The sequence below is a fragment of the Metarhizium acridum genome (genome assembly GCF_019434415.1).
Source record: "Metarhizium acridum strain ARSEF 324 chromosome Unknown scaffold_1, whole genome shotgun sequence".
In the NCBI taxonomy this organism is placed as follows: domain Eukaryota; kingdom Fungi; phylum Ascomycota; class Sordariomycetes; order Hypocreales; family Clavicipitaceae; genus Metarhizium; species Metarhizium acridum.
Genome location: NW_027094015.1, coordinates 4,976,187 through 4,995,428, shown reverse-complemented (window position 1 = coordinate 4,995,428; position 19,242 = coordinate 4,976,187). Strand labels below are relative to the sequence as shown.

Below are 19,242 nucleotides of genomic sequence, written 5' to 3'. Positions count from 1 at the left end.
AACTAGATAGCTAGCTAAATGTAATGGCTTAATAGTTGCTTGGCCCAAGGACTCCCAGCCTTCGGATGATCGTACCCCTTGCACCCACAGCTCTAACGTGCAAGGGGTGGCGTAGTATTTTTTACCATATTATTCGAAGTATCATGGCACTAATTAATTCATAGCAAGCAACCAGAGAGACCCAAGCTTTCAATTCGGCGCGGAGGAACGAAGATGAAATCACGGGAACCAGTCAGCCCCCTTAGGATAGAGGAAAGGAAGGGAAGCATTTCAAAAGACGATCCTTCGCCTCTGTGAGCAATACTGAGTACTTTGTTTGCTCATAAGCGGCTGATTGAATGAGGTTAGTTGCTTTTGTCTATATTTGATCAGGCTTGGACTAACTTTAAAAATTACTTAGAGGAGTCCAGCTCTTTAGTTCATTTATTCTGAATGCCGGTCACCTTTTTGTTTATGAGTTCGATGTGGGACAGTATGGTGCGTTTGCAGATCACGGAGCTTATTGTAAACGGCGGTTGGCAGTCGATTTGGTAGTCGAATTCAAAATCCATAGATTATCTGAAGTGATCTTTCGAGGGTACTTTTATTGCATCAGTGTGACGCGACATGTTTTAAACGTTCACAACGAATAATATCAGCTTATCGGACCAGGCGTTAAGCAACGTATTGCCAGCCCTGGCTGTTTGATAGCTGGGTAACACAGTTGTCGAAGCTCGCTTGTGAACACGAATCACAAGACCGATCCTAGAGATAATTCGGGCTGGGCAAGTTGGTATCGCAGTGCTATTTTATTGGCATAATCGCGTTGGAAATACAACAGCAATTTACACAGCGTAGAAGGCGGTTATTGGGGAGGCTTTTGGAGGCCTCAATTGAACGAATTTGATGATATCGATGATTGACGAAGATATTTGTCGAATGGCCTGAAAACCCTGAAAATTGACCCCTTTTATACCTGGTGAGAAGCCCCAAAGACCCCTGCCGTGACCATCAATCCAAGCCCGAATTGGAGCCCTAGAGAGAGCAACTATCATGATCAACAACCTCTGAATATCACACTTTTGACCCAAGAAATCGTCCTTGGTGGGAGTTATGCGTCAAAGGCCTGGGGTAAGACACATTCAGCTACCAGGCCTGAGTTTGAGCATTGTGGCATCATTCTCCTACATGAAAAACATGCTACGATGCAAGGAATTCATGTTAAGATATTACAGGCGAGGTTGCGAAATGTTCTCCCATTCAGCACGTCTCGCTGTGAGCCATATCATTACTTCACCCTCACGTCCTAATGAATCGCATTTGCCATTCACGCTGCCGCTAAATCAAAATGTACCTACAAAATAAGATCCTTGCCACATCCTATCTAAGGTGTAAATCTGCCCCAATAGCTCTTGCCTCTGCGGGTGTCGGATGAATTCCGACATCGAGGATGGTAATAGTCCTCCTCGTCACCAAATGGCCACATGGGAATGACACAAACCTCATCGACGCCACAGCCAGAACAGCGCTTAAAGCGAGCCCAATCAAGATATTGCATCAGTGACTGCAGCCTTTTTGTGGACGTTGCTAGGGATTGCTCTTTCGTCAGCTTTTTGGAGCTTAACGACTCGCGGACCTCAAAAAGTGCTGTGCAAATCTCTGACATGACTTGCCGGAACGCGGCATGAATGAGGTCATCCGATTCTGACGCCGGAGAGACCGCCTTTAGATAAAACTCCTTGCAGTGATTAACCGCATTTGGCAAAGAAGGCTCATCCTCGTCGGGGTAATCGATATAAACATCAAGAAGGAAGTTTATTTCGAGCGCCAGTACGTCCATAGAAGCGACATGTTTCACCATGTATTCCAATCTGTCAGCATACCGGCTGACAATGATATCGGAGACGTCTTGCCAGTCTATTTGGCGTCTAGTTTCATTTTGACGCTGTGAAACGATGCCATTGAAGTATCCGTTGATAGTAGCTAAGTCGGCGTCGGTGGCTTGAGAAAGTCTGGGCAAATCTGGTCGCTTGGTGTCGGGGTTGGTCAAGTTGACTGGGAAGAAGAAGGCGGAAACCATGGATGAGTAGTCAATCACGGTTCGCGATGACCCAATGTCGAAATATCTCTCCGCAATGCCGCGGAGGTACTCAAACTGCCGAGTCTCACTCCGGAGTCCATGACTGTTTCTTGAGCGGGGACGTCGAAAAGCTTGGACTTGTTCCAATCCATCCGTGAAGTTGCACTTGATGATCTCAAAGCCAGCCTCCATTCGAATAACTCCCTGCAGGTGCCATTCTTTGCAAAGTTCGCATAGGAATTCGGCCCGTTCTCGCTCTCTTATTGGCGTGTTGGCCGTTTGACGGACATCTCGACCAACTTCGCCATGAGATCGCCGGCTGCGAAGCAGATAATCCTGCATGTCGAGGGTTCCCATATCGGTTTTTGCTCCGCTCATCCCGTCGATGTATAGGAATTGAAGCGGTCGAGTCGTCCGGTACACATGTAGCCACCCTCTTTCAGCGTCAGAAAGCGGTGTCTTGCTGGCCATGACTTTTTGCTGGTCTGCTGGTGTATCTGGTTTCGACTCCGTATTTGGATTCTTTTGTTTCGGCGGAGGACCGAAGCTGCGAGTAAATTGTTCAGCGTGTTCCATCTCGTACGCGAGCCAGTCCGGCTCAGATGGGCTTTCTGGTCGACCGTTTCCATGGTGGAAGAGGACGCCTTCGGGGACTGTTGCCAAGAAGAGTGACATGCCATTGTGATGGACAGACGAACCCCATTGCCGCATCGCGTTGTGCACTGCATTGAAGATTTCCGGGGCGCGGCGGCGTGCAAAGTCCTTGCTAGGTCCGAAATGCTCACTTTCATCGCCCAGTGTTGGGCGCGACAAGGCACAGAGCCCGACTAGAATCGGCGCAGTAATCATATTGTCCATACATGTAGCCAAGGTCTTGTAACCTCTCAGCAATGGACGGGCCATACACCCCTTTTATTACCGGACTCGGAGATGTCTGTCTAGCGCCGAGCCGGAGACTGGGATCAGATAAGATACTCCACGAGGCACATTACGCGTCCACCAGACACCTTTCGTGTGTGCGTGGATTAATACCCCGTCTTCACGCCTTGAGAGCAATATCGGAGACGCCCCGTTCTAGTGTATGACGCAATTCATTAATACAGCCGTGGGTATTAATATGGATTAAGCTATTACCTTTCCCATGGCCATGACACTCTGGTCCATATCTTGTGTCAGCCATTGTCGCAGCACAAAAGTGCTTCTTTTTCCCACCCTACCCAGCATGCTCATTCTACGCTATGTACGACATACTGGGCTATAATTGAGGCTTTATTCTCGGAGCTTCCTCATAATAGAGCGGAGCATCTTCCACGTTATCTCTCTCAGGATCACCGCTCCAAGTGCTTCTTGTGGCAGTGCGAGCCACATCCGGAGGTTCGGTCAGTCTGGCGGTAGCATCCAGCTCATGCTCCGCGTTGACTGGGCTCTTGTAAAAGTATCTGGACGGTTCTCGAGGAGAGGCCTTTTGTGAATTTCCATGACTTGAGTCAATCGAGGTCATTCCAAATACTCTTGGCCAAATGCGAAGCAGGATCAATCGTATACTAGGTAAACAAGTGCAGATCAGGCCAATATTTACTTCGACGGCCGACCAGAGAGTAACCGAATATTGGTCGTAGGTCGGGTTTGTTGTCTTGGCGTATTCTTTGAGTGTGTTGAGGCGAAGGATGGAAATAACAGTAACCCTGTCAGGTATACAGTCAGTTGTTGCATTCCAACCCGGAGAGATGTTTTGTTTTTGCCCAAGTACTGCAGCCAAATAGGGTATACATACAACAATCCGGTCATGAACATGAAGGAAGCGCCAATCTTCTTCTTCCAATGAAGCTTCAGCCTGTGTAGTTGAGTGATGGGTATGCCTATGAGCCAAAAGTCCGTTGCCACATTGACGGCAGCGTTGACATATGCTGATATGTGAATGTTGACGCAGTGGCCGTGTGTTGTCGACCAACTGCCGGCATCATACCGCAACCAACTGTACTCGACGGGCGTGCATTGGAAAATAGTCTTGCAAACAAACCCGACGCCAAACAGGACGTGGAAAGCCACGGTACCCAAAAGTAGCTTGCGAATCATGGGACTGGGGAATATCTCCAAGTAAAAGACCGACAGCGTGAGTTTGACAAGGGTAAGAAGGCTCAGATACAACATCTCCATGACGTATAGAAACAGGCCAAATGTCACTACTTCTGCCGAGCTGAGGCCCCAAACATCTTTCCCAATTCCATGTTTCCACAGCCCGGCCAGCAAGGTGGTCAAGCTGGCGATGGCGACGGGCGATGCAAGAAGGATCAAGCCGTCGTCGATATCGAGGCGCCCATTTCTTCGACTGAAAAAAAACCTATAAGTCAATCGCATCAAAATGACTGCCGCCGTGATGAGGCCGAGGACAATGTTGATGACGAGAAACGGAGCCGAGGTGTCGCGAACCGGAGTTTGACATGCTATCTCTGTGGCGTTTCTGGCGACTGCATCACGCGTCAGCAACAGCATCAGCTATCAAGTATCGCAGTGGTTCGTACAGATTGCTTCGGGTAGCGTGCACGCGCGAAGAAGGCATCCTTCTAATGATTCGCTGTTGGAAACAGCGTGGCAGGAATAGCTATTTGGTGAAGCAGCCAGCCGGGTATAGCAATCGGCCTGGATGTGATATACTTCTTGTCAGCTTCGCAAGCGAAAAATGAGCCCCCCGTAGGCTCTCTGGACAATGAAGGCATCTGAAGACGACTTACGGCACAGCTTGGCAAGTTGGCAAGCTCAACGATGGCCCGGCGATTCACGTCTATTGACTCTTGGGACATGCCGTGAAGATGGGCAAATTATCTGGCCTGCAACCAGTAAAACTGCAAAAATAACCTGACCAAGGAAACCCTATTAACCCAACCCGTTTATATTGAGGCAATTTTTCTCGTGGAATCCATCTGATATTTCGACGCGTTCGAAGCAGGTCGAGACTTCTCGTTGGGTCACGTACTGAAGGCGAAGGGCTCGACAAATAACGGTTGGAAAACAAGGCTGGCTATATGCAAATAGAGGCCAGAGACGAGCCACGCCAGATTGACACCAGATAAGGGCCGTGTTCATTGTAAAGTCTTGTCGCATGCCATGGCACGAAACTCTATCTAACCAGCACCACTACCCAGTGTCTTTCGATGGCTGGCAGTTTGGGATCTGTGCGTAAACAGGCGATTCTACATCCATTCCTCTCTGACATCAGGGCACCATGACTCCGGGAGGCCCGTCGTAGCCCGGTTTTTAAGTTGGACGGACCCAACTATCGCCACTAGTTGAGAGGTCTGAGCGCCGGCTGGAGAATCATTCAACCCAGGCAACGAAACAAAATGTCAGAGGGGGGTTATGATTGGCGAGAGTGGGCAAAAGCTCTGCAAGGGGTAAGTAAATCAGCCTGAAATTGCGAGAAATTGAAGGCCTTGCACCGGAAATGTGTTTTTTTCATCGTAGCTTACAGTATCGCGTGACTTTCTGCATCACGGAGCGGAGCGGTAGATTTACAAGACTTTCTCCAGTCTGCGGCATTAGCCGTCAGACTCCACGGCCACGTTTTGTTCCCACCAGTCACTGCGTCGGGTCAGCACGAGTGCCGGTTCGGGCCATCCCAAATTGCTCGGTAGTGGCTCTCAGCTCCCTCTTAGAAGCCGGCAATCAGCCTGTCTCTGCGGCTAGACAGGTCAAGTTCCATGTTGACCTCGGCATGATCAACGGATCATGGGATAGTCAATGAACTCCGGGAAGCAGAGCAGGAAGAGCCGGGGCATGAAGCTGTTCCAAGTTGCTGGCGCTAGCTTGCCCCAACGTTTGATTCTGGATCCGCCACGCATGTAGCAAGCTGGACGAAGCTAAAGCTAACTAAGTCGCGACTAAATCGAGCCGGACATGAGGAGACTCGTTGACACTGTTGCATTCAAGCCTCCCTCAACCAACAGCAACCCCCCAAGACCCCAACTGACAGCCCCCGGCCGTCGATCTGCTCGCACGTCTTGCCATTGCCTCTTTTGCAGGGGTTCCATTTGTCCAGGTACATCATTTTGACATGGCTCTAGTTTTACTGTACTGTGTGCGAGGAAGCCAATCGAGACTTGAACCCCCAACCCCGGCCGCCCCTATATCCACCTCAACGGTTCGCTTCAGCTTGTCTCCATCCGATCAGGCCAGACCAGGCCCGTGATAGGACCATTCCGGCGGCACTAGCCCTGGATACTTGACGCATTGACTTTTGTCCTGTGCTCGGTAGTCTGGGACACTGTTTCCTCCGCCGGAGACAGATAATCAGACAAGGCCATGGCCCTATATTCACCAAACGTATCCTATAGCAGACATTTAAGCACTACGTACATAAACTGCAGTCCGGGAAGAATCAACGCCACAAAGTCTGTAACGTTGCGGGGGAAATATGCCCAGCCTTGTCCAAGTTGTCTTCACTGCGCCATCCAAGGTGTATTTGCTATCCACAGCCCATCTGCCCTCATCAAGAGCCATGCCTGGCTCTTTCGGTCCTCCAATCCATCAAGTCATACCAGGCCGCTCAGCAACAGATGGCAGGTTACGACCAATCGGTTTCAAAGTCCCGGATCCGCCCAAGGTCGCTTTCCACGCTACTGCTCAGCTACAAACAGAAGTCATGGCATTGCAGCTGAGGCCTGCGCAGCATGGGACAGCATTCCCACAGTATTGACCGCGCGCATTACACGGCTGACAACGCGAGTTTGGCCAGCTACAATAAAAGCCACCGCAACATGGAACGGCATTGCCACAGTTCTGGCCCTGTCCGCCACAAGGCGTGCAAAGCGTGTTTGGCCAGCTGCAGAAGAGTCCGGCGCAGCACGAGTTACCATTGCCGCAGTATTGAGCCTGCCCGACGCAACGCTTCTCTAGATTTTGAAGCGGTGCCGTGTCTTTTGTTGGGCTGGAAAGTCCTAGCCCGAGGAGGGTGGCCATGGCGAGATGCCGAATGTTCATCTTGAGGTTTTGGAGGGAATGAAAGAGGGAAAGAAGTGTACGAAGGAGTCGTGAAAAAGAGAAAGAAGAAAATGGCCTAGCACATATACCGGTATATATAGTTGCTCTGCCCACGTCCGCAGATGAATGTAGCCGCGATAAAGGTCAGCCGAGGCGTGGACTGCAGACGCCAGCATCGACCATTCTCCAATGAGGTCGCTTTGCGAAAGCAGATGCTCTGTCGCTGCGTGAGATATAGTTTACTTGATTGGTTACATGCTGTCAGAAAAGTGATGCTTACACCGATCCTTGCAGAGGGGGGTCTTCGCGACGGCCCGAGAATTATTTGAAGCCGTTGCATCAGTTTGGCCACCTCATGAGGAAGCGGTCGCAGTGTATACAGTGAGTTTCTGTCGGAATCATCACATTGTATATAGCCTTCCAAGTCATCTCTCAATAGCTGGCTATTGAAGGATAACAATGGGCAGCTTATACACTCCAACAAGGAGCTGCGCTTCAATCTATGCACCACGCGGGAGAATAGGGGAATTAGGCTTATACGTCTTTTTTTTTTTTCCTACCCCGGAGCCCGCAGCTGAAAATGCGGTGGCCGCTCAGCTTCAGCCGCATGCAATATTGGCCGACTTCGGGCATCATGTTTGGCGGATATCAGAGCCCGCTGTATGGACAGATGTGCCTGGTGGTTGCTCTCGAGACTCGCATGATTACTCGAAAGCACGCCAGAATGAGATTCTTGAACCAAAAAATCAACACGCGTACAGCGCGGTGCGTCAAGAAACTAGCTGGGGAACGTTGAGCTTCTTCCACCGTTAGATTACATTTACCTCCGCAGCCCGTAATAAGTAGGACCGAGGAAAAGTATTAGGTTGAATCACTGCCGTTTTTAGGTACACAACATATGGATCGGAGCAATCATTCTGGCCTACATATGTATCACGACATGTCTCGGCACATGTCGATAACCCCATAACACACTTGAAGGCTTGCCATCTTCCAATGCATCTACATCCATTCCCAAAGCTAATCATGTAATTTCTCAATCGCCCTATCACACACCAAGGCGCTTGAATTGACTTTGCGGTCAAGGTAGCCTACCGCGGTAAGTGCATTTTGTTCCTCACATTTTAAATAGGTAGAAATATTGTTTCGACGCCCTTTTTACAAGAGTGGTTAGAGAAAGACTAGTCTAAGAAGAGACGTAATTTCACTGGCACTGTAGCGTTCTGTCGCCTTCCTGACATCCCGAAGTTGTCCAAGAGTCAAGTTCGCCATTACATGGCGATATTTTGTGCAGGACATGAGCCATGTTGAGTATCTCGGAGTCATAACTGCCTTCTAATAGAGTCTTTGAAGGTGAGATCGCGTATACATGATCCGAATAGTACCATTTAGTTGCACACTCCCTTGACAACTTTGGATTTGCAGTTCCTGGATTATGCTCGGCACAATGGTCGACTCATCATGCTTCTCGCCAGGGCTAAGATCCAAAGCCTCTGGCCGCGAGACACATATTGCAGCCATTTCACAGTTCTCGGTTGCGTAAAACAACAATGGCGCAGCAAATTTAACTCCCAGACGATCGGAACCTGGGTTGCCGGCTGTCTGGCGCACACCATGGGTTTCCACTGCTTTGGATACACGGTACACCGGGAGACACAAGACTTTCCCTACTAGACGTGGCCTGCGGTAGCAAGGGTCTGAAACTGTTTACCATGACAAGGGCTGGATGTGCCGGCTCGACAAGAAAACGAGGAAGGATAGTTGTTGGCATTTCACAAGATTTACAACGGCTTACTGCGCATCTCAAAGATACTGTTGACTTGAACCGTCTAGAAGGTCAAGACAACCAAATTGATGCACATATTCCGGCTCTGCCGCACGTAGCTCTAACTATATTAATCTAGGTATCAAAGAATTTCGTGCAGCCCTGAATGGAGGAGAGGAACTTTATAAATTCTGTGAAATTTCCCGGACAGCTATAAGACCCCGTATATAAGATTCTCCCAGACGTGGATGGCAAGGAGCTACTGGAAAACTATACTATAAGCTAATTTCTGGTGGAAATCATACAAGAGGGGGCTGAAGAACGGCTCTGGCGATGGGTTGATGGTGATCTGCGTTAATTCGGCCGTGGGGTTTCGAGTCCAGCGAGATTGAGGTCAATTCTGCTATATCAAGGGAGCGAAGACAAAGTGCTTACATGTCTCATGGAGAGTTGCTTGCCGGGAACATTCCTTCAACCAGTATCTAAGCCTCACTTCCTGCGAGGACAAAAAGACACTCCTATCTTCCTTGACGACCTAAACCCTGTACTTGATGGGTCATACTGCAATATCGCTAGACCTATGACGTCTACATATTCATGTAGACGGAAAAATTCAAACAGCAATGAGATTGGTGAAGTTTTGTTGTCTGACCCTCTTGAAGTAGATATGTTGGATGTTGCTCGAAGAATAGGTTCCCCCAGTTTCAGTTGCTTCCTTTGAAGGTTTCTTTTCAAGGTATTCTGAAACTCTAAAACTGGTCTTATCTTCGACCAAGATGTTACTAAGATGGTTCTGTCGCTTTGTCTGCAGGGCACTTGCCAGATTCCCGGGTTGTCTGCTTGGAAACCACACCGTTGACCGCCGAACGCTGAGAATTTGGGGAGCGACGTCAGAATCGCACGTCATGCTACCTTTCTCATTATAATAAATTATCTGTGCTTGTGGAGACATATCTTTCAAACGGCAGTCGAAAGTCCCGTAAGCGGGCGGCTTCGATCAACGCTGGGATGGTTCGAATCATCGTTCATACTACTGGTTCCATCTGCCGCAAACTGAAACCATGCAGACACCTATCGTTGTGGCTGTGACAAGGGTGGGTGTACACACCAGTAGTGGACCATGTGAAAGCGGAAGGAAATTTTGCCGTAGGAGTAGAACGTGTGCCATCCTCTTGCTCGCAAAAACGGAGCGTCTGTAAAGAGGATCAGCCTCTTCATAAGGGGCTCTGGTGCTATAAACTGTCCTGAATTGTATTCCTCGAGAACAATACCCCACGGGGAATAAATGCCGCTCATTAAGGTTTCTACTTAACACTTATGCGTTTCAGAAATTTATTACAGTCTTCGATTGACGCCGTCAACCCCTTCGGAAAGCTAAGCCGGGGGTTGATTCCACGAGGAAACAACTCCAATATTAGTGGTAGACAATTTGTCAACTATTCGAACCGACGGCGTTATAGTCTATCTAAATAATATCCTCGCGTGATAGATGAAGATGAGTGATGTGGCTATTGAGCATGATTCCATGGCCATTTTCATTTTGATTCTCTTCACAGCTTAACGCTTCTACATGTTCACTTGCTCTGAGAGGTGGTCACAGAACTTTACACATGCACACCATCATATATAATCCTCGCCAATATGGCAAACATGAAACTTTCCGCATGTCCATCCGGTTTCGTGCCTATGTCCCGGGAGTCAGTTCCAAAGGAGATATTGCCTTGAATAATATAATAGAGTTTGTGCTTTACCCCTCTCCTACCAAGAATTTATTTGAGTTAGTACATGGGCTAGGTGAGACTGCTATTCGTGCTCCATAGGAAGACTGAACACATCTCCTGGTTTTCCATAGAAGGGGGTTAGACTACTTCTATACGGCATGATCGAGAAATGGCACCTCATAGACTGCGTCCTTGGTAATGCCCAGGCAGATACCCTGTAGCATGTATCGCAAACAAGTAGTACGTTATCCGCTATTACGGACAGTCTGATAAATACAAAAAGAAAAGGATGTTTGGCTTTTATTATAGCCAAAGTAAAACATTTCCCTTGCAATATCATTTCAACTAGCAGGGGATATAGGGCGATGTGTACCCTTACTGACACCGCTATACTGTTTTAGTTATTCAATCAAGTCATTATCCCATTGAAACACCTAGTACGTAGCTTCATCAAAATCCTTTTATACAAGCAGCCCGCTTGAGTGTGTGTTTCTAGAGCAATAGTAGACTTCCAAGAAAATAGACAGTTGGTATTCTGTGTTTGTGAACAATGTCTTCCTGGAGACACAAACATCAAAACTAGCGGATCGCTGACTGATTTGCCACGGGGAATCAGAAAGAGAGATGATGAGCTAGTTGAGATGCCGATATTGATAGGCTGTCGCGACTAGAACGTTAATAGGTGTCCTAGCCACATTAGCATCCTCCTCCAAGCAATACCAAAAAATCAGAAGCAAAATTCCAACCTCCCAAATATCACACATTCGGAACGACGTGGGTTCCTAGAGCCGTGTTTGGAATGTCCCAATTGGGCAAAGCGCCCCGTCGGTTCAACAACTTCAAACGTTCCGGGTGTGAATAAATGGGTTATCTGATTAAAATAGATAATTCGACTCCCGGTCTGAAACTCGAGAATAAGCGATAGTTGGTCTTTTCGGGCATAGCTGAAACCCCAAAAGAACAGGATAAACAACTTTGCCTCGCTTGAACCCCAGAATCTTGACTCTCTGAGAGATGATTGACCGATCCCACCTGTTCATCATGCAGGGATGTACTCTGATGATGCGATTTATGGCTTTGACCACGGGAGATGCATGATCCCGTTAATGCGGCGATCGCAAGCTTACCCCTTTTCCGCTCAGACACTCAACGGGATGACTTCTGTGGAAACAGATCCCAAACACGGTTCCACCGCGACTCCCCATTGCGGAAACGAGAACGATGAATCTTGCCTGCAACCGTGCAGCAGATCAAAGCGATTCACATTGTAGAACAGAGTCTTGGGAGGTTTTATGTGTATTTCTCTCCGGCGAGATGTGGGGATCGTTGGGCAGCGTCCTCCTCAAACGCAAACCCATTGTACTCCGGGCCTGGGTAGAAACTATGCGCTCCATGTTCAAGACTAATTCATTAAGGGCGCCCCATCCGGACCCGACATGCCGACTTGCCATGGGGACTGATTGCGCTTCGTCATCGGACTGGGCTCAAGCATCCTCTTGTTCGTCGCGGGTCGACAGGTCATCATTGGAGTTCCTATGCCACTTGATTTATAAAACCTTGTAATATTCGACTCATCGGCACTGGCATTTGCCTCGTTGCATAATGGGTCAACACTTGAACTGCCGATGGAGCCACCTATTTCTTTCTGCGTTTATTATCTTCAGTGTAATATACCCGGCTTTGGCGGAGGTCGAACATGTGCTTGGGTCGAGCGACGGGGATGATGACGACGCGAAGCCGCAGGCGCCGAGCTTGCACAATATCATGTCCATGGAAACGGTACGGGCAATTGTCGAAGATTCTCAGCTACGGCACACGTACATGGCTCTCGTTAGCATGTTAAGCGACACGTCCAGGGAGGCAGCAGGGCGTTACGGCGTCTCCGAGCTCACCATTCTAGCCGATGACTTGGATGCCCATCTTCGCAATGTGAATGCCAATACGGATGAGCCATACCGACTGGAACTCAAGAGAACAACTAACCCCCGATTTGAATAAGAGGGCGGGGCTGTTGGGAGGACTGCTTTCTGGGTTTTTGGGAGGCAACAGGGGCGGGAACAGAGGCAAGGCGGATACCGGCAATCAAAATGAGAATGGAATAGACAACACCACTGGAGACTCCAAAGCCACCGGCGGCGGCGGCGGATTGCTGGGGAACTTGTTGGGCGGCGGGGGAGGAGGGAACGGTGCCGGTGGCAGGGGAGGAGGTCTCATCTCGAATGCTATAAGCGGCATCTTTGGGAATCTTCTCTCCAAGACTGGAGATGGCCTTGCCGGGGCAGGTTTCTTTGGAGGTGTAGGTGCTGGTGAGGGAGCAGCCCAAGGCCTCTCGCTGGCTCCTGCATCAAGGACCAAGAGTACTGGTCAGCAAGTGGCTGCAGAAAATGGCATGAAGAATACAGGACTGAACCCAATCATTCAGAACGCGGCCAAGGGACTTACAGCAACAGCTGTAAAAGCTTTCATGGGCAGTAAACTCTTGAAAATGCCGCCTCTTGGTGGCCTGGGAACATCACTTGGATCGGGAATAGGGAACGGAGCCGCCATGGGCCTGGGTCTCTCACAAAAGAACTCTGGGCCACCATTGAACGGGACAAATCTCGAGGATGCGGTCGGAGGTTTTGGCTTTGGGGCGAGCCAGGCGTTGACCTCGAGCTTGAACGGAACCCGTGGGTTGGCGTCGTTCCTCCCGCCTATCGACGTTGGAGCTACAGTGGCAGATTTTGGAACCGGAATTGGAAAAGGAGCCGCCGTAGGACTAAAGCTCACAAATAATACTGAAATCGCGCCTCCGCCGCCTGCATCTGGGACGGACATTCCCCGTCTCGCAGGCACGCTTGCCTTTGGTGTAAGCCAAGGTCTGACCGGCTCCCTTGATACTGGAAATCTGAACAATTTGGTTCCATCCAACTTGGACATTGGCGGTACTGTTCTCAACTTGGGAACGGGACTCGGAGGCGGTGCCGCAGCCGGGTTGAAGCTTGTTGCGCAGAACAAGAATCTTGCTCCTCCTCCGCCCAAGTCTCTGGCCGATATTCCCGGCATCGCCGGCACTTTTGGGTTTGGTCTCAGCAATTCTTTTACAGACAACATCAATGTCAGCGCAAAAAACTTGGCGTCCATGTTGCCACCGATAGATTTTGGAGCGGCTGCATTGGACGTTGGCAGTGGCATTGGCAACGGAGCAGCTCTTGGCTTGAAGCTCGCCAATGTTACGTCTTTTGCACCGCCGCCTCCTGGGTCCCCGTTGGATATCCCCAAAGTGGCAGGCACACTCGCATTTGGCGTCAGTAAGAGTCTGACGGACTCTGTAAACGTCAGCAACCTGGCAGGAAACCTTCCCGGTAATCTCGATATTGGCGGTGCGGCTCTCAGCGTAGGAGCTGGACTTGGAAGCGGTGCCGCTCGGGGACTGAAGCTCACTTCCAAGAACATTGTTCCACCGACGGCAAGCTCGGCCCAGGACATCCCTGGTATTGCGGGTAGTCTCGCGTTTGGCCTCAGCGACTCTCTCACAAACAACATCAACCTCAGTGCAAACAGTCTGGGCTCAATGCTCCCCCCCATCGACTTTGGGACCGCGGCACTGAACGTCGGAACCGGTCTAGGAAAGGGAGCCGCAGTGGGACTGAAGCTGACGCAAAATAATGACACGGGCTTTTCTACGCCGTCGCCAGCGTCCGCAGCGGACATCCCCAAGATTGCTGGTTCGCTTGCCTTCGGCTTGAGCAGAAGCCTGTCTGAATCGGTCAACACAAGCAACGTGGGGCTTGGAAACGCCCTCCCTGCCAACTTCGACCTTGGAAGTGCCGTCCTCGGTGCCGGCCGCGGTCTAGGTAGTGGTACGTCTTTGGGGCTTGGCTTGGCGAGCAACAAGAACTTCACGCCTCCCATGGCCAAGTCTCAGTCTGATATTCCCGGCCTTGCAGAGACATTTACCTTTGGACTTGGCAACTCCTTCACAGACAAGATCAATGTTACCTCACAAATGAGCAACCTTGGTTCCATGCTCCCTCCAATCGACTTTGGCGCAACTGCGCTCAACACTGGCGCTGGATTGGGCCTTGGTGCCGCCAAGGGACTTCAACTTACAAGCAAGGCTCTAGCCCCAGCCAGTCCAGCAAACATCAGCGACATACCGAATATTGCAGGGAACTTTGCCTTTGGTCTCAGTGACGCAGTAGCTGGCAACCTCAACACGACAGATCTGCTCTCCAGATTCAGTGGTGGTAGTGGCATGAATGCTCTGTTCAGCGGAGGCGTAAACGGACTTGTATCCAAGTTCGGTGCTCCCGCGGCATCAGGCCTAGGCAAGGGGCTTGGGAAAGGTGCAGCCATCGGGCTTGGTCTTCAGCCTGACGGCGGCCCAGAGCCATTGGTATCAGCACCCGCCGGTGATGTTGACATTGCTGGCATCACGCAAAACTTCGCCGAGGGACTTTCATCAAGGTTCCTTGCGAACGGAACCGTTACCAAAGTCCTTGGTGGCTTGAGCAACGGTACAGGCGGCCTGGGAAGTCTGACTTCTAGCATTGATATCCCGGGCGCGGCCAGGGGCTTTACGAGAGGCCTGATCACCGGTGCCGGAGATGGGGTGCAGGCTATCGGCGGGATCAACGCCATCCTCAATGGGACCTCCAAGCCACCGACCGCGGCGATTCCCGACAGCAAAGTTGATCTCAATGACTCCACTGGGAGTGCGGCCGTGGGCTTCGGCCAGGGCTTGGGGAGCTCTGGCGTCGTCACACTGCAGAGGTTGCTTGCTCAAGGCATCAACCTGGGCGCAATACTACCAGGAAGCCCCAAAGCAAAGAGGGACGTCGAGCAGCCAACCAAGGCGCTGGCGCTGGCAAGCCGAGATGAGAGTGCTGCTTCCGGCCTCAACTTGTCCAGCCTTCTTTCTACGGATTCCGTCTCTGCCGTCGCACAAAAAGGCGTCGACGCCCTGACCTGCGATGGCTTCGCGGGTGTATTGCTTGTATCCCGTGGCCTACAGAACAGCGGCGCCGTCTCTTTTGGTGGTGGAGGTTTGAGCGAGAATGTACAAAACGCTCTGAGGGGACTTATCCCCAAAGGCATGATTCGTGTCACGTCGCAAGGAAACACGTTTGATGTCGATGGGAAGCGACTGGCTGACGTTTTAATATCCGGCGGGAACGCGATAAAAGCATTATCCGTCAACGGATTCCCCATCAACATATACACCGCGCTCGTGGCCTTGCATGGTAAGCTCATCACGACCCTCAAACCACGTGTAGTCGAGCACAGAACGGACTAACATATGCCTAGTTGGGGCTGCTGTCGTGGGGTTGTTTTTCCTCATGCCATTCGTCATGAGTCTTACCAGCCTTCGAAACATCCTCACGCGCTTACGCGTGCCCGACGTGCTGCCAAAATGGACACCCACGGTCTGCAGGCTGACCGTCATCTTTGGCGTGATTCCATCTCTAGTCCTCCTTCCCGTCTTTGGTGTCCTTGCCGCTTCAGGTACTCGGCACTTTCGCACCGCACACGGGGTAAGTTTGAATCCTCCACTTTTGAAACATCCACGACGCTGACAACTTGGCAAGGTCCTTGGCCTCATCACTTTCATCGTTGCTATAGCTGCTGTTGTGCTGTACTTCTACTCCAAACCAGCTGTGCTCACTCCCGGAGACCCTATCCCAGGCAATAGTCAAATGACCCGGCTGTCATTAGCTTCCAACCTTGTGTACCAGCTACTGTCAGTGCTCTTATTCTTTACTGCCGTCACGGGATACGCGGACTTGAGCAGTGTGACATTGTGCTTGACAAGGGCTGTGGTGAATTTTGAGATGGCGGCTTTGACCGGAATGGCACTGGTGCCGTCTTTTGTGGTTGGCCAGTTTATAACCGGCTCGGAGCTACTGCTGGTATACCGAGCCCGCAGGAGGGCAAGGAATGCAAGCAAGGCCGCGGTACGAGAAAAGACATAGAGGACTAAATCACAAGGACACAGTAGAGCTGTTCCGGTGTTTGTGGAGAGGGTACGTTGTAAAAGAATCAAGCACGAAATGTTGAAAAATAGCTGCCGACTTGTATGTATTATTACTGAATATCTGTGCTCATTTGTTATCAGTTGACACCGTTTAGCGGCAGCCGGCAACTTAAATAATATTTAAAATCTTCACGGCCAACGTTTTTGACTCTTTATTTGTCAGTGCTAGTGTGGGGATATGGTGGCAGATCTCGTGTCTGCTTTGCGGCGTCGCCATTCTGCATAGACGAGGGCGTTTACTGAAGTCAAAGTATCGCTGCAGCCAGAATAGGGTTGACCAATATAGAGCTAGTAAATTGCCAAAGTTGAACTTCATACACCTCTCACTCGTGGTTTTTGATGGACGTGAGTCCTAATACACATCAAGTTCCAGATTACATCAAGTTCCAGATTAGGGGGTAGGTTAAAGTCGACAGATGATATGTTACCGGGTTACTAGTTGTTTTTCCATCACCTAACTGAATGGCAACAATCATTGACATGGAGCTTCTACCTGAGCAATCTGACCCAAACTGCCGTCCCACACACCCTATAAGTACAGCAATGAATGTACAAGCTATTATGACATTGATCAAGACTTCTTCTATAGCTTCGGCTTGAGAATCTCACCTCTTTCGTCCCTGTACGTAGCAAGTTTGTTCCTCTTACTGTCTCCGCCGTGGCTGACTTGAGAGGGGGCATCGAAAGCTCCAGCACCAGTCTTTTGCTTTCTTCCCTCCATTACGACATAGTCTCTCTGTCCCTCGCCGAGATACAGCTGCCTTGGGCGCCAGATCTTGACGCCCGAAGGGTTCAGCATCTGCTGGCGCCAGTGGGCCAGCCAGCCAACACACCGGGGGACCGCAAACAAGACGGGGTAAAAGCTACAAGTGATCGGTTAGCAAAACGCAGGTATAAATGTGTATGCGAAACTTGATGAAATTCTAAATCCAAGGAAAGAAAGAATAAACTTATAAAGTGTATTCAAATGAATCACAGCGCAGTGGGTGTATAAAGAGATGCGTTGGCAGTTGCAGTCATCTGGAGCAAAGAAAAAAGAAGAAGAAGAAAAGGCTAGAATGATACGTACTCTAGCGGGAATCCCATGGCTTGATAGATGAGGCCGGAGTAAAAGTCCACGTTAGGATACAGGTTTCGGCTGCGCATGAACTCACTCTCTCCGGCAAGCTTGGCAAGAGCGAGCGCGGTGTCGAGGAGCTTGTTGCGGCCGGTAACCTCGAAGACCTCCTCTGCAAGTTCCCGAATTGCCTTTGACCGCGGGTCGACGTTCTTGTAAACGCGGTGACCAAAGCCGACGAGAACGCGCTCTCGCTTCTCAACCTTGGCCATGAAAGCAGGGACATTCTCGGGAGAACCAATCTCCATCAGCATGCGTATGGCGCTCTCAGACGCGCCGCCGTGAGATGGGCCGTAGAGCGCAGCACACCCGGCAGCCACGGCGCTGTACGGATCTACCAACGAACTCCCGACCTGGAGGACAGTTGCCGTGGAGCAGTTGACTTCGTGGTCGGCATGGATGATGAACAAGGCGTCGAGGGCCTTCTCGAGGACCGGGTGCGGGCGGTACTCGTGTCCAGACAAATTGTCGAGCAGGTAGAGAAAGTTGCCGGTGTAGGACAGGCCCTGGGCGGGCCGGTTGAACGGTCGGCCCTGTCGCATACGGTAGGATGCAGCAGCAAGCGTTGGCGCCTTGCCGATGATGCGAAGAATCTGCTTGTCGAGAACCTGAAGCGCGGCGGGATTTCCCGTGGCGGCGTCCGTGTACAGTTTCTGGCCTTGCAGAGACGGGTTCGCCTCGGGGGCAAAGGCGCCTAGCGTGGCGAAGGCAGATGCCATCATGGACATGGGGTGGGAATCATAGCGGAAGGACTTGAACATGCCCTCAATGTCGCTGTGGATATAGGTGTGGTGCATAATCTCATCTTGCCAGCTCTGGTACTGAGAGCCGGTCGGCAGCTCGCCATAGATGAGCAGGAATGCGGATTCGAGGAAGTTGCTCTTGTTGACGAGTTGCTCGATAGGGTATCCTCGGTACCGGAGGATGCCATCCTGGCCATTAATGTAGGTGATTTTGCTTTGGACAACAGCCGTGTTCATGTAAGCCGGGTCGTAGACTCTGAGGCCCTGGCTGGTCTCATCCTCGGCACGGTCGTTCTGCGACTGTGCCTTGATCTTCTTGATGTCGGTGGCCAAGACTGAGTTGTGCTTGATGGGGAGCTCATAGCTTTTCCCGGTGCGGTTATCAACAACCGTGAGCGATTGACGGGGGATGGTCTTGACCGTCATGTTGGCTAGAGCCTGGTGAATATCGCGTGGGAAGACACAGTAAACAGAGCTGCGGGGGAGGACAAGTCTGGTGCTTTGGCCGGACGATGACACTGCAATTGAAAACAGATGGATGTGTTGGGCGTTGCGCTTTTGAGTCCTCGCAGCTCCCAGAGTCGTGACGAGGCTTGGCATATGAGACGGCTCAATTCGGGTTGAGGTTCATGGGGACCGAGGCATCAAATCCACCTGTCAAAATAATTGGGTCGCACCTCGACTTCAACAGCACGTGCATCCCGACACGCTCACGCTCGCAACACCTCGTGACCAATCAGACCGCATCCAAGATGCGTACATCGCCCTTGCCCCTTTGTCACGGTGCTTGCTGATGTCACCGATTCCAGCCGAGAGTATCCAACTGGGCCATTAACTAATGCTT

The 19,242-nt window shown here is 50.7% G+C and overlaps 4 protein-coding genes across 6 annotated transcripts; 1 reads left to right on the top strand and 3 right to left on the bottom strand.

Annotated features, from left to right (window-relative positions):
• Nucleotides 1-1,231: 1,231 nt before the first annotated feature.
• Nucleotides 1,232-2,908, bottom strand: J3458_001559 (uncharacterized protein; the record flags this gene model as incomplete). The annotated part of the gene is made up of 1 exon (XM_007814848.2): nucleotides 1,232-2,908. One exon carries the CDS (start codon nucleotides 2,906-2,908, stop codon nucleotides 1,364-1,366), a length of 1,545 nt encoding a protein of 514 aa, XP_007813039.2. The 3' UTR covers nucleotides 1,232-1,363.
• Nucleotides 2,909-3,126: 218 nt separating this feature from the next.
• J3458_001558 (uncharacterized protein) lies at nucleotides 3,127-5,492 on the bottom strand. Of its 3 annotated transcripts, XM_066116783.1 has the most exons (4): nucleotides 4,792-5,492; nucleotides 4,582-4,699; nucleotides 3,834-4,527; nucleotides 3,127-3,744 (listed from the first exon to the last, which is right to left on the bottom strand). In XM_066116783.1, exons 1-4 carry the CDS (start codon nucleotides 4,858-4,860, stop codon nucleotides 3,315-3,317), a joined length of 1,311 nt encoding a protein of 436 aa, XP_065978669.1. In that variant the 5' UTR covers nucleotides 4,861-5,492; the 3' UTR covers nucleotides 3,127-3,314. The 3 variants fall into 3 exon arrangements, with proteins under 3 accessions (XP_065978669.1, XP_065978670.1, XP_065978671.1); XM_066116784.1 differs by having other exon boundaries at nucleotides 3,834-4,699; XM_066116785.1 differs by having other exon boundaries at nucleotides 3,127-4,527.
• A 6,794-nt stretch (nucleotides 5,493-12,286) lies between these two features.
• J3458_001557 (uncharacterized protein) lies at nucleotides 12,287-16,674 on the top strand (the record flags this gene model as incomplete). The annotated part of the gene is made up of 4 exons (XM_066116782.1): nucleotides 12,287-12,451; nucleotides 12,522-15,747; nucleotides 15,812-16,038; nucleotides 16,093-16,674. The coding sequence occupies 4 exons, from the start codon at nucleotides 12,287-12,289 to the stop codon at nucleotides 16,474-16,476; spliced, it is 4,002 nt and encodes a 1,333-aa protein (XP_065978668.1). The 3' UTR covers nucleotides 16,477-16,674.
• Nucleotides 16,675-16,710: 36 nt separating this feature from the next.
• Nucleotides 16,711-19,052, bottom strand: J3458_001556 (uncharacterized protein). Its single transcript, XM_007812237.2, has 2 exons — nucleotides 17,608-19,052; nucleotides 16,711-17,401 (listed from the first exon to the last, which is right to left on the bottom strand). Exons 1-2 carry the CDS (start codon nucleotides 18,996-18,998, stop codon nucleotides 17,122-17,124), a joined length of 1,671 nt encoding a protein of 556 aa, XP_007810428.2. The 5' UTR covers nucleotides 18,999-19,052; the 3' UTR covers nucleotides 16,711-17,121.
• Between the last annotated feature and the right edge of the window lie 190 nt (nucleotides 19,053-19,242).